At 31.8% G+C, this 15014-nt stretch overlaps 2 protein-coding genes across 3 annotated transcripts; one reads left to right on the forward strand and one right to left on the reverse strand.

Moving 5' to 3' along the window:
- Positions 1 to 2191: 2191 nt before the first annotated feature.
- LOC107029190 (protein HESO1-like) lies at positions 2192 to 9381 on the forward strand. 2 transcript variants are annotated; one of them, XM_015230542.2, is made up of 9 exons: positions 2192 to 2450; positions 3504 to 3681; positions 3823 to 3999; positions 4501 to 4685; positions 5652 to 5747; positions 6900 to 6945; positions 7834 to 7940; positions 8044 to 8145; positions 8222 to 9381. In XM_015230542.2, the coding sequence occupies exons 2-9, from the start codon at positions 3531 to 3533 to the stop codon at positions 9128 to 9130; spliced, it is 1773 nt and encodes a 590-aa protein (XP_015086028.1). In that variant the 5' UTR covers positions 2192 to 2450; positions 3504 to 3530; the 3' UTR covers positions 9131 to 9381. The 2 variants fall into 2 exon arrangements, with proteins under 2 accessions (XP_015086028.1, XP_015086026.1); XM_015230540.2 differs by having other exon boundaries at positions 2193 to 2450; positions 3493 to 3681.
- Positions 9382 to 9626: 245 nt separating this feature from the next.
- On the reverse strand, positions 9627 to 13536 carry LOC107030886 (probable indole-3-pyruvate monooxygenase YUCCA10). Its single transcript, XM_015232106.2, has 4 exons — positions 12910 to 13536; positions 10741 to 10974; positions 10102 to 10224; positions 9627 to 9906 (listed from the first exon to the last, which is right to left on the reverse strand). The coding sequence occupies exons 1-4, from the start codon at positions 13534 to 13536 to the stop codon at positions 9745 to 9747; spliced, it is 1146 nt and encodes a 381-aa protein (XP_015087592.1). The 3' UTR covers positions 9627 to 9744.
- Between the last annotated feature and the right edge of the window lie 1478 nt (positions 13537 to 15014).

The following is a 15014-nucleotide window of genomic DNA, read 5'->3' on the forward strand; positions in this document are numbered from 1 at the left end:
TGGGAGAGAGGTGAATTATATATGTATATAATTGTATATAATTGCATATTATACATATACAGTTGTACAAATGGCAAGCGATATTGGGAAAGGGAGGAGAGAGGCTAGCGATATTGAGAGAAGGAGGAGAGAGGCGAGTGAGAGAGGGCAAAAGGTGAATTGTATATGTATATAGGCTAAAAAATTGTATATTATACATATTTATATGTATATCCTGGCGAATTATACATATACAAACGTGACTTCTAATACAAACTTGAAGTCAACCCACATAATTAATGTATAATATTAGTTGCGAGTGGTAATTATAGCAAACTATAGCTATAATGAGTAATTAAATAGTATAAGTTTGCTTATCCATGTAATTTTCCCAAAAAAACAAATACACAGTATTAATCATTTCATTTTTTAAAAAGAAAAAAATGAGGTAGCTAATCAATTAAATAATTTAAAATTATTGAGTATTTTTTAAAATATTTTCTATAAGTTCGCATCTATTTTGCTTTCCTAATAATTTAAATTTATAAATTTAGACATTGTGAAAGATATCATCTTATCATAACATATAAGATATATGATATTTTCATCCCTTTATCACCAAATCGGTTCATTAAAAAAATATATATGTGGAGGACAATAGATTATCGTTGATATAATCGAAAGTTTCTTATTTTTTTCATACGAAAACACTACTATTTTTCATTAATTAATTAAAATATTTATTGAAATAGACCCTGAACACTTTCTCAATGAAATAATAAAATATTTTAAATTATTATTCATGTTCACTTATAGTACCTTTTGACTTTTGTGTAGTGTATATAACTTTTGTTTAAAATTTTGAAAAAATAATATAGAGCCTTTTGTATATACATTGATTTTAAATATATGGGTAAGATATTACATTCTTCATAACTCAATTATGAAATTATATAAAAGTATATAATTATTGATGTTACAAATAAATTCATAACTGAAATTAAATAATTTGATCATAATACTCAAAATCTTTCATATAAATTGATTTTTTTTTAAATCTAAATTACTCATCATTGTTTTAAATAGAAAATCAAATTAAAAGATAAAATAATTAAAATGAAGTCAAGTATAAACGAGAGATATTTTTGATGATGAGCGCTTTGACGGGTCGCTTTATCGACCGTCAACTTTAGCGTCAAGAGCTAATAAAAGCTTCATAAGTTCGAAGGTTAAATGACGATTTACCTGACGTGGATCGTCAAATGAGACGTCATATATCATAGGGTCAACTTTCACGTTTTAGTTTTCAATTTTTCAGGGATTATATATAGTATCTTTTAGGGTTTATTTTATTTGCGTTGTTTTTTAGCAAAGAACACATTCACATTATACGCTACAACTGAAGTTTATTCGGAGATAACTTGATTTCTGGAATCAAAACTTTGATTGATTGTCTTCAGTTTTGTAAGTTAATTCTTATTCAATTAATGTAATTATTTGTTTCGTTTTAATTACCTTGAATAGCTCAATCTTACAATCAAAGATTTTGAAATTCACGATGATTTGACATAAATAAGCATTGTTTATAGAAGAAAACATCTAGTGTCACTGTCTAGATTGTTAATTTTTTCATTTGATGATGTTCCTATATCTGCAAACATTAGAACACGTCCTAGATTTAAATCGTTTGAGAGAACGATATTAAATCAAAGAAAAGAACTAACAACTAAGATTCGAGACTTCTAAGATTCGTCTAATAATAATGTTGTAGCAAGATTAATCAATTTAGAATGAACATCAATTTGTTTAGGGTTAACATTTTTAGTTTAAAATAATAAAAATAAAACTCATTTAATTCGATTGAAAAACACGATATATCACAAGGATTGACATATAAACATACAAGCTCTATCAATTTGAATTTTGTGATTATCCGAGTTGATTCATAACATTTTGATGAATACTAGGACATTTCTAGTTACTCTGTAAATTAGTTTCTTCGTTTCAAATCAATATTATTGACGTTAAGTATTATATTATAACATCGAGAGATAATCAAATCCCCAAACCTATTTTACTTAAATATTTACATACTATTTGGTTCTCGTCTTATTTTGTGTACGATTCATTTCCAATATTATTGAGTTATATTTTTTATAACGAGTTAGACATATGATAAATTTAGATTAGTCGAATTTCAAAATTTCCAAAAAAAAAAAAAACCAAACATACTTGTTCTTGTTCCTTCACTCTCTCTCCTGTTCTTACTGGAAGTAATTGGAGTGATGATGATTTCAAGAAATAGACCCTCACTATGCTTCAATATTTTGTATATTTCTGCTCCATTTTTCTCTGTTTATAACTATGGATTTTCACCCCCTTTTTTCTATGAGCTAAGGATGAGCATTTGAGTTGAAAGAGCATCATCAGATACCCATTTTCTGCCATGGCCACTGTGTATCGAGTTAAAGGTCAGTACTTTCTTGTTTGAGCTTAAAGCTCTAATCTTTTTAGTTTTTGTAGTATAAATTTGAAGACCCTTATTTCTGATTTTGATTTTTAGGTTGTTTGATAGAATTATAGAGTTATTTGCTTGTTTCTTGTAACCCTAGTGAGAAAGTTCGATTTTTTTGATAAGTTACTCTGGAAGAAATCATATTTTGCTTTTGCTGGCATTTGAACCTGAAACCAGGTGATTTTCAATGGTATTCCCGGGTTTGATAGTACCTAGACCCCAATGTGTGGGGCTACACTCTGTATGTTGTTGTAGTAGTATTCGCGGAAACATAACTCCATTGAAGGACTTTGGAGAATAGGGTTCAAATCAGGACCTAGGTGAACTAAGTTATTTGAAACATGTGCTAGTGGGAGGTAGTAGCTATTTGGTGGAATAGTCGAGATGTGTACGAGTTGGGCTGGACAACACGGTACAATAAAGAAGAGAAGAGAGTAAGGAGGTGAAGGAGCTTATTATGCACAAAACTAAGTTTATAACCTTGCATTTTTGTTTAGTACAGAATTTATGTAATGAGGACTGTAACACAGCATGCACTAGGTGAATGAGGTCAAATACTCCTACATAATAAGTGATATTTTCGCTTTCGAATGCTCTATTGGTTGCGAAGGCCAGAAAGAGCACAGAAACTTGTCTTTATATGTATGCAGCGAAAATAAGTATATCAGACAGCTTTTCTTCTTTATTGACCATGACTATTATCATCAAAAGGCACTATTATGAGTTCTGATTTAGATAACTATGTATGCCAGAGCAGTCAAAGAATATGATTTTTCATAGTAGAAAATGCTTAAAGGAAAGAAACTGTTGCTTTCTAATTTTATAGTTTCTGGGCTGGTAGTACCTTTGCCTTTTAGAGACATACTTTGTGTCTTAGTGGTATATAATAACTCAACTGTGATATGTAATGGTTCTTGCAGTATCAACTAGTCACTATGTTGAATTATCATCTGCTTTACTATTGGCTGAATCATCAATTGATTAAACTATGATGACAGTTATTCGTAAGAGAGCAGAGAGGCATGAACGGAAGCGAATGCAAAACTATAAAGTGCAGGCGGAACGACTATCTGCATTTGAAGAATTGCTTAATGAGATTTATACAGTTTGCCGCCCTAAACCAAGGGATTATGAAGTCAGGAGAGATTTGATTTCTGCTTTTAATGAGATAGCAAAGGATATCTACGGTAATCTCTGCACCAAAACTTTTTACAGCACCATTCAGCAAATGGATCCTCTGAACTGGCTTATAGTAGCTATGTTAATCAACTTGATAAAAAAAAACTCAGCATGATGTGACAGTTTCTCCTTTTTTTCTTCTTTTTCAGGATGTTCTGGTAATGTTCCTGTCGTGGAGGAGTTTGGATCTTTTGTAATGGATCTATTCCATTCAAAGAGTGACCTAGATCTATCTGTTAATTTTGACAACAGTTCAGCTCAATTTTCGCATGAGAAGAGGATTCAAACTCTCAGAAAATTTGCAAGGAAGCTGTATGCACTTCAAAGTAAGTCTTTGATTTAATTTCTTTGTTTCCTTGATACTGTCTGCAGTTCATGGATTACTGCCTGTCCTAACCAAAATTTGAAGTACATTTTTACTTTGAAGAGTAGATCGAATTTTAGTCAAATAGTAGATTCACTACTCTGAATGTTCTCTAGGTGAAAAAATATGTTGCCACTTCAAACAACTGGCTATTTCCGATTTTCCATTAGCAGAACCAATTAAATAAAGTTTAAATGTGAGGTGCCATTTATTTTGAAAAAGTGACCTGGTTTTCTTAGTTTTTACAATGGAATATGGTCCACATGGTATATGCAACGAGGCAGGTAAATGTGGTAGAAAATAGTGAAAAACAAGCAGGTTGAGTCAACTGTTCCTCAGTCCCAAACTATTTTGCAGTTATATGGATCCTTCGTATATATATTTGCTCTATATAGCACTTTATTTGTCACTACTGGGGTTTAGTATGTTTGGTTTATTTCATCTGTGGTTTTCCGTGCTTCAGGACATGGGCATGTTTCTGGTGTTCATCCAATAACAGCTGCTAAGGTGCCCGTTTTGAAAGTTGTTGATTGTGGAACTAAAGTTGAGTGCGATATATCGGTTGAAAACAGGGATGGAGTTTCAAAGTCTAAGATAATCCACATGATTTGTTCTCTTGATGAAAGGTTTCAGAAGCTGAGCTTTTTGGTAAAATTCGATCTCTTGTATGTTTGCAATAAGTACAGTTGTTCCTGAAATGAAGTAGAAGTTTAATTCTGCTTGTTCAATCGTTTGGAAGACCATTTCTTTGATTCCTGAATGCATCATAGCAGTTCCACAGGGCTACTAGGTCTTGGCACAATTACCTGTGCTCCCCGCACATAAATGAATAGAATAGCCATTATATCACTTTCTCTAACTTCACTTGAAATATATTCAGAAATAAGAATTCCTTTCATATGGCCCATGAGATATACAATAGATAGCAAGTAAAAGGAAGTTCACAATATAGGACTATGCCTCCTGTTTTTGCCAGCCAAAAAGACATGGCATGTTATCACATGGGACAATGGGAGTATAGGATTAGAGAGAAGAAAAAAAAGGCAACGAAAGGAGCCAAAAGCCTCTGTTTGAAAGGAAGCAAACTTGCAAGTTGTATCAATTAGTTATGCACAAAGACTTGCATCTTTTAAGTACCTAGATTGACAAATAAGGAGATAAATTATTTTTAAACTCCTTTTTGAAAAATTACTTTTCATCCTTTTATATCATCTAAACTTGTAAAACAGGTAAACAACACTGAATCCTGCTTGCTCCAAACATTGGGGAAGTAAAAAATATTTGATCTATATCTATAACCTCATCAAAGAAACTAGTAGGTTATGTACTCTTCCATGATTGTTTATTTATGAGAGAACTTCACTTCAAGGAAGGACAAAACTAAGCCAAGTCATGTTGATGAAGGGCGAGCAATGTAGTTTCCATAGCTTGTCTGGTCTCTCATTGTGCTGGGAAATATTCTTTTGCTTACTAATCAAAACAACTTCAGAGGCCAGCTATATTTTATGTATTAGAGTTTATTTAGATTTATTCACATCATTCTGTTCAGTTATCAAACAAATTTACATCATTCTATTCGCATCCTTAAAAAGTATGATCTCTTGTTTTTTGCAGATGAAAACTTGGGCAAAAGCGCAGAATATTAATAGCTCAAAAGACAAAACTTTGAACTCATTATCTGTAATACTTTTGGTTGCTTTTCATTTGCAGGTATGATCCAAGTACGCGTTATTTCTCTGTTGCCGTCTTACTCTTTTTTTCGTGCTTATATATTATGGACAGCATGCTGATTACTTTGAGTCAATATAAATTGTGCCTTCAGCTGAATGTTTTGTTATCGCGGTTAATCCGTCTGCCAGTGTAGGAGCTACTGGTCAACTAATAACATAGCCTTACACAAATGTTACCAGTTTCAAAAAAATTAACATAACCTTACACAGCGTACACTATGGTAAATTTGTACTGGTTACAGCTATGAATAACATCTTCACCTTATTAGAAGAAAAATTTCTGGACAGCTGTAGTTTTAATGCAACAAATAGTTATACAAAAAATGTTACCTTCTCAAAAAATTTAGAAGAAGATTTACTCTGGTGAAATCATATGATTTGACTTTAGTCTGTTGTGGTTATTCAACTCTTTTTTTCCAATGCCCTCTCATTATTTTGTTGCTTTCTTGTTTTATTTAATAGGGACCTTAATTTTAGTGATTAAATGCTCTGAGATATAATACCGTCTCTGAAGGCTATTCTAAGCAAAACAGAATTCCCAAAGTCTTAAAAATGTGGTTACAAGACCAAATTTATATTTTCAACTTAAGAAAAAACAAAGTCTATCCTAGCTGGTCAACCAAGGTTGGTATCTAAGTGAAGAAAGGAAGAAGAGCAGGACCCATTAGCCACCAAGTTTGTGTTGTTTCAACTTATAGAACACAAAAGAAATTTATTTTTTTCCTCTTGCAGTACCTTCTAGGTATTATTTAATGAAATTCACTTTGCCTCATCCAAAAAGAAAGGAGAAAGAAAAAAGATAGTTTGGTGAACCCTCTTGTACAAGCATTGTTGCTCTTGTAAGCTTTTTGTTGCTGGATTTAACCCTTCTTGTCAATAAAAGCATTATAAATAATTCTGATTCGTATTATTATGCTTTGCTGATTTAATTTTGCGGGAATATAAATTATGAAAGTCTTGTTTTTTATAAAAAAAAATCTGTAAGGAAATTGATGTGTACTGAGAATTATGTGTAGATATCTTGATTTCTTTCTAGAGTGCTATTAATGTAGTTTTTTAGTTAATAATCTGTTTCTTTTTTTGTCATTTGGGGTCGTCTGAACTTCTTTCTCTAATGAATGGTACTTTGCAGACACGAAATCCTCCAATACTACCGCCATTTTCTGCCGTATTAGAAGGTAAGTATGAATTTTCACTTATTCAGTTTTCGGACGCCTTTTTTGAAGGGATATCAGTACACAGTGTAGTGAAGTACTGTTGTAGAAAAGAAAAATTCCCAAGAATAAGGATCATGATAGAAATACTTTTTTCGTGAAGGAAATATATAGCTCTATGCATCAGAACTGGATGTGTATGAAAAATCTCTCATTTGTCACACTGTCAATGCAGTGATACATATGCATAATTCTTTTTCTTTTATACATGACTTGGCAGTTTTGGTTTTAGTACTTGTTGCTTTGTTTGACTTTTGATTCATATTGATACTTGGCCCTACTGTGAATAGTAAAGGAGAAATATGTTCTCTTTCATGTTAGGATTATGTATTATGTGGTGTAATAGTCATGGCAGTCGAAAGGGAGTAAGATGATTATCTTGATTATTTCCAGTTACATGATTATTCTATAACATCATGCGATGCTAATAACAAACGTCTGAAACACCAAGCAAGTTGACCAGAGGAACTGAAATGCCGATCCCTATGGAAAAGAAAGAAAAGCTTTCGGAGGAGATCAGTTTTTGTTTTTGGTGCAGTTCAATTGCTTGAGTGGTCTTCTCTGGCAAGTCTGTCGATGATGTAAAAACTACACAGGATCAAGTCAAATAGTAAATCCTCAACACTACCAGTTTTAAAAACAAATTGTCAAATAGGAAAATCCTTATATCCTTTCTGATTAGAAAGTGAGGAACCAAAATCATCACTATAAGATATGTAAGTTTCAAGAATATTGTTGAGGTTTTCTATTCAAGTAGATCCTAAGTGATGCTTCTCTTTGCACTTGTTTTTTTTCATGAGATCTTTTGTTTTGAGTAGCTCGGTAATATTCCTTGGCGTTGAACTGTTCTAGATGGCTCTGATCCTGATGTGGTGGCGAAGTCATTGAAGAAGTTTGTGAACTATGGGAAGGGGAACAAAGAGTCGGTGGCTGAGCTGCTAGTTACACTGTTAATCAAGGTACTGTGAATTCAGTATCATCTTAAAGTGGGGCTTTGCATGAGACTCCCAATTCATAGCAAACATCCATTTTCTGGCTCATTATGGTCTCATTTCATTGCAGTTATTGTCAGTTGAGAAGCTATGGGCCAAAGGACTATGTGCAAGTACCTACGAAGCATCTTGGCTATCTAAAACATGGGACTCCAAAGTTTGCTGCATCGGTGTAATTATCTTTCACTTATTGATGTCCTTTGTGCTTAGCAATCTTTGAAGTGTTAAAATAATGACTTATTGTGCAGGTTGAGGATTTCATTGACCGGTCTCAAAATGTTGCAAGGGCGGTTGGGAAAGGAGAAGTAAAACGGATATACAAGTGTATCCAGCGTACCAGCGAATACATTTCTCTTTTTATGGACGGTCTGGTCGAAATACCCAAATTAAAGTCTCAGTTGTTTGGCAATGCTGCTCCCTTTCAAGACGTTTTTGAGACAAGGAACATGAAAGAAGATGGAAATATAATCACTCTTCCTTGTAGAGATATCAAGAATAAGGAGGACCAAAGTAAAGAAGGCCAGAACGGAAGTCAGTGGGCTATACCTTCTGAACCTGTTGCGAAGTCTACCGAAGGTTGGGAAGGATTAGCTTCAGTGAGTGGGGGACAGTCAAAAGGAGAATGGTCTACTGAAGGTTGGGAAGGCATACATTCAGCGAGTTGGGGACAGCCCAAGGAGGATGGTGGACCAGCTGATTCTCGATTGTCAAAAGGAAAATGGTCTACTGAAGGTTGGGAAGGCATACACTCAGCGAGTTGGGGACAGCCCAAGGAGGATGGTGGACCAGCTGATTCTCGATTGTCAAAAGGAAAATGGTCTACTGAAGGTTGGGAAGGCATACACTCAGCGAGTTGGGGACAGCCCAAGGAGGATGGTGGACCAGCTGATTCTCGATTGTCAAAAGGAAAATGGCCTTCAAAAGGTTGGGGAAATACATCTTCAGCGAATTGGGGACAGTCAAACGGGGACAATGTACCACCAGTCTCTATCTTGACAAAAAGGAAAAGATCAGAAGAAACCCCGCGAAGAACTTCTTCTGCTCAATGGCTGGGGAAATCAGACACGAAAAGTTGGCCCAACAGAAAGCAGAACAGTAAGTATGCACCTAAGGCTAAGTGGTCAAAAATGCAGAGAGGAGGTCAGGGAGGAAGCTAAATGAACCATTTGCGCGTATCTAGTTGAATCATCTGCAACAACTTTTACATTCTTGCTCCGACTTGAGGAGTAGCTCGTATAGATAACGTACCCCTCGTTATCCTCTTGTTTTTTTTACTAGTTGGTTAGAACATTTTGTGCAGAACTTAGCAATGACCTAACAAGATGGCATGTTAACTGCTCAATGTAACATTTAATTTTATGTACCTTATGAACATCAAGAAATCGAATGAAAAACAGATTCTCGAGAAGCCAAAATCTCTCTCTTTCTGTAATAGTCGAAGTGTGTGTAAGCTGGTTATCACACCATCATTATAAAAAAAAGAAAATGAAATCAACAAAGAAAAACAATCCAGCAGAAAGATCTATCAAATTTCTATGACTAAATTCCAACAAAAACAAACAAGGTTGTTTTAAGTTCCACCTGAAATTAACAACATAGTAACAAGTCAAGCCCGATGCATAAAATATCTTGTATTCACGCAAAACCTGGAGATTTTAACAACATAGTAAAAGAACATCTTGTTGCATAAAGTATCTTCCGTTCACACAGGAAATTTAACAACATATAGTTTGTGATAATTATTAATAATAAAAGTCTTAATAATAAAAGTCTAGATTTTGTCTCCTCTGACAGACTTAATACTATCGGCAATAGCTATAGCATCCATTGAAATACCCGCAATGCCTCTTTTTGAAAATCCAGCAGCGTAGAGCCCATTTTCTCCTTTCCAATTTTTCAATGTGCCATCTTCAAGGAATATTGAGCTATAATCCTACATACAAAAAGAATTTTTTTTTTTACATATGTGAGACAATGATAGTAAAACCTAATAGCAAGTAAAATTAGTAACTAGGAAAAATTATCGAAAAAAACTTATTCACACACGATATTTATAGGCAAGTGGAACAGTTTCAAGATTCAAAATTAGAACAAAAAAAAAAACATAGTGATAATTTGCAAAACGTACCTTTAGCAATTTGGTAGCAACATTTTTGTATCCAGTAGCAAAAACGATTGCATCAAATTGATGTTTATCTCCATTTTCAAACACTACTGTTTGTTCCTTTATTTCGGAAATTCCAGGAAGTACCTAATTAACAATTCACCAAAAGTTATTTCACAAAAAAATAAGGGTTATTTCCTTTTTTTAATACTCCATCCGTTTAAAAAAGAATGTCCTTGTCTCCTTTTTAGTCTGTTTTTAAAAGAATGATCCATTTTCATTTTTGGTGAACTTTCCACGTGGCGTATTTAAAACCACTAGATCAAAAGAACAAATTAGTACATTTGACATAACTTTAATATAGAACCACAAGATTAAACAGTCTTCTTATTTTTTTAAACTCCATTCTAAGTCAAACTAGATCATCCTTTTTTAAACGGAGGAAGTAATAGTGTAATACATTAATGCATTCTAGATGAACTTTTTATACAAATTTAATGTTTTAGCAAAACTTACTGAATTCTACTAATTTTATAACTATAACAGTAAAAATGTTGTCCATGATAATGAATTTTTACCCATCTTCATTAAATACTAAAGTCATCTATTTTTCACATAATATTTCTTACGATAGAATGAAATAAAATAAAGATAGTATCGTACCTTTATCTGTCCGTGTTTGATCTTATCGATTGCACCAACATCAATTACCGGAGATCTACCTTTTGACATTTTAACAGAAAATGGGCCTTCTTCTGGCTGTGATATTCCTAATTTTGCCAAATTTCCGAATTTAAATTTTGCGTACTTTGCAATTACAGCGTCAACCCAAGATACTGGTAAATATTTTAGCATTAACATTGCAGTATACACCATCTCCCTTGTTAGTATATGAATCTGAAAAAAAAAAATAGGATAAAATATATTAAAACCTTTAAAATTAACAACCAAATTGAATGTACATGTGAAAAACTTGCATCATCTAACTATAGAAAAATTATAAACATAACCACATAGAATTATAAACGTCAAACTATGTATATTGTTAGGGCCCGTTTGGATGGGCTTAATAAAAGCAGTTTTAAAAAAGTAGTTTTGAAAGTGCTGAAACTTATTTTTAAAATAAGCAGTTATGCGTTTGGATAAAAGTGCTGAAGTTAAAAAAAAAAAGTTGTTGATGTGTTTGGCAAAAAAGTGCTGATAAATAGCTTTTTAAATCAAAATGTCTGAAATACCCTTAAAAGCTGTTAACATAATAAAAGTTAATTAATTTATATTTTACAGCCATAAATAATTATATTTTTCTATCATTCACATATTTCCTCAGTTCAAATTGGAAGTACAGGAAGAAGTTCAACAACTATGCCAAACGTGAAAAGGGAAAAATGGAAGATAGAGATGTTAGGGTTATGTGGATAATTTGGAGATTGTATAAAAATATTAAGGGCAAAAAGGTAAAAATGTGGTCAACTTAAAACAGCTTATAAGCTAAAAAAAAAAAAGCACCCCTACCCTAGCTTTTAACTTTTGGCTTAAAATAAGTTTTTTTTAACTTAAAATAAGTTATTTTGAGTATTGCCAAACAACTAAATAAGTCAAAAACCACCTTTTAAGTCAGTTTGACCAGCTTTTAAGCTGAGCCAAACAGGCTCTTAGTGTAAAAAGATATTTACGTTGTTAATATATATATTTATCGATGATAATGACGAAGATATAGAAAACATGTGTACACATGTAATAGCTAAGTATAATCTTTTCTCCGAATGAAATATAAATAATGGTAGAATAAATTCTGATACCTACAATGGTTTTCATCAAACATAAATTGGTGCTCTAATATTTGTGAAAAAGTGATTTTCGAACTAATTAGCAAAATATAAAATATTTCAAAATAAATAGAACGTTGTAAATTGATCAAATAGGCTATTATGTCATCAATCCAATGATGAAGGGTTAAAAATACTCTTTTAACCATTATGGCAAATATTAGATGATGTAATTACGTAAAATGAGATTTTTAATCATTACATAACAATGAATTTAATAAAACTGTACAATCAAATTTAAAGAACAAACAAATGAAAGTGATTGTAGTAAGTAGGAGAATAATGCCATCAAATTCCATTTGCGGAAAAATCATGCACATATCTAATATGGACGATAATTTTCATGCAATTATTATACTCTTGCTTCGTGCCTTTGAAAATATTGCATGATACCTAAAAATTTAATCATATGTATGTGATTTCTCTTGCATTGCCTTCTCCATGTTAAGCAAACAATCACTACTAAAAAAATTGAATTTAGCGACGGAAAATTTTTATTGCTAAACAACAAATTCCGTTGCTAAACACATTTAGAGACGAATTAACGACTGATTTTTGTTAGCAATGAGCAAAACAACAAAAGAATGAAGTATGTTTTTTATATAACATGTGAAAAAAATAACTATGCAAAAAATTGTTAATATGACAAACTATTCTACTTATAAGAAAAAGAAATCCTAATTTTTTTTTTGTTTCAAAGTTCAAACTCAGTTCCTCAAAGGAATTCTTTAAACAAATTAACTATATATGTTTAAAGCGAACATGAATTTGAAATTTCCAATTTTGTATCATTTAGAAATGGAATTAAAAGATCTTTTCTATCTTTTAGGAAAAATTTTAGCATCTATCCAATTAAAAGAAAAAAAAAGCAACAAGTGTTAAAAGAAAAAAAATTAATATCGATTAAAAAAGTCAACAAACACAAACCTACATGAATACAAAAAAAAATAAAAAAATAAAGAGAATGAAGTAAAGACAAGTTATAGAGACGGATCGAGAGAATTACTGGGCTTCTGACGACTATTGATGCGTGACATCCATAATTTGAAAGATCAAACGCTATTTCCATTCCAGAGTTTCCCGATCCAACAACTAATATGTTTTTTCCTTCGTATTTTTTCCCGAATTTATAGTCACTTGAATGAATAATTTCGCCTTCAAAATTTTCCATCCCTACCACCTTGGGAATATAACCTTCACTATTTTCCCCCGTAGCCAAAATCAAGAAATCACAATCATACACTTTCATATCTCCACTAGACAAATCTCTTGATTTGACGTTCCATTTACCCTCCTCATTATTGAAATACGCCCATTCAACGCAAGTATGAAATTTCGGTTTGACATCGAAATGTTCTACGTACTTATCTAAGTATTGAATAAATTCATTTTTAGATAAATATTTCGGAGTCGAAGTTGTATATGACATAAAAGGTAGAGAACAAAAACCCTTAGCTAAGTGCAAATGTAGTCTATCATAAGTCTTTTTCTTCCACAAATAAGCACAACAATCCTCTTTTTCTAACACAACATTTTTTATACCAAATCTATTTAAACAAGCTGAAACAGCTATCCCAGATGGACCAGCTCCAACTATCAAAACTTCAATTTCTTGCTTAGAAAAAATCACCATTGTTAAATTTTCACAATTTTTTTTAGTATTGTTGAAACACAATTGCAAACAAGAGTTAAATTCAGCCAATGAGGGGTGTGTATATTATATAGTTTTCAAACGATATTTATTGTTTTTTGTTTTTTTTTAAGAAAAAATATGGAAGATAACAGTTAGAAATGTAAATTAGTTTGGAAGTAAGACTGTTGATTTGTCATTTTGGTGTTATAAATGGATACAATTCATCTATAATTTGTTTTATATGAAGACACTATTTCCACGTGTCTTCAGTTAGGTTCATGGTTTTAAATATTATTATTTTTGTGATTTCATTTTATACTATGGTAATTAAATATAAAACTTAAAAAAAAAAAGAATTCTTTTTAGAATTTGTTTCATTGCAAATTATATGTAACGTGACTCAAGGATGGTTAGTGGTCAAACACCTTTCATCAAAAAAATTTAGTTGTCATAAGTCAAATTATATTAGTTAATTTTAGCTAGTATTAATCACATACATTCTTTTTACTGATAACTCTGGTGTATACATACCTTAATTAAATCGATTAATACTATGTATTTTGATTCTTTACACACACCCTTCTCAAACATTGTCGCCTTCCCTTCCTTTGCCACCAGGTACGTACTCAAATTTGATCAATGATCGATTTCTAGATTTCGTTATAAACCTAATTGATTATTTCAAATACACTGTTTAATAATGTTAGAAAAACAAACATAATTGGCACTTCATTGAATAATTATTGCTAAAATAATAAACAACGATAGTCTAGCATAGTATCTAATTTTGGATTTCTTGCTAATATATACCTAATTATCATGAAGAAAAACGTAACAAATTATAAAAGTGACTGAATGGAGTAACTTGATCTTTGACTAGTGTAATTAACTAATTTTGTTAAAGGTGTTTCTCTTCTACACATCCTTTAAGAAACAACATTAATTAGGAAGGATTTTTAACTATATTATCCTTCATTGATATTTAAACAATCATAACATCATTCCATAATTGAGGTGTTTGTACTCTTAAAAAATAATAAGCACCGTATAATAAATAAAAAAGACACTCAAACTTGACCTCGATTGTTAAATAATCACTTCAACTTTGAAAACGCATAACTAGACATCATGATATTTTACGACTCGTACTTGATCAGAACCCAATAGCTATACCACTTCTAATGTGAAATGGAGAGTATTACACAACAAATTGAAGTAAGAACAATAATAATAACACGATAAATGCAATAACCAAAACACAAAAATACTAGTGATAGATGAAATCAAAGATCAAAAAATTACGAGAATAGTGTTAATATTACTAGTGAAGGAAGGTCCAAGTATATATACTTAGCACTTTTGCTTCCACATTGGTGTATTATTTTATCCTCCCAAATATATATACATGAAATTAAGTATTAAAACTAAATTAGTGATGGAACTTATCCTAAATAACTGGAGAATTAAGATTAGTTAGA

The sequence above is a fragment of the Solanum pennellii genome, chromosome 9 (genome assembly GCF_001406875.1).
Source record: "Solanum pennellii chromosome 9, SPENNV200".
Classification (NCBI taxonomy): Eukaryota; Viridiplantae; Streptophyta; class Magnoliopsida; order Solanales; family Solanaceae; genus Solanum; species Solanum pennellii.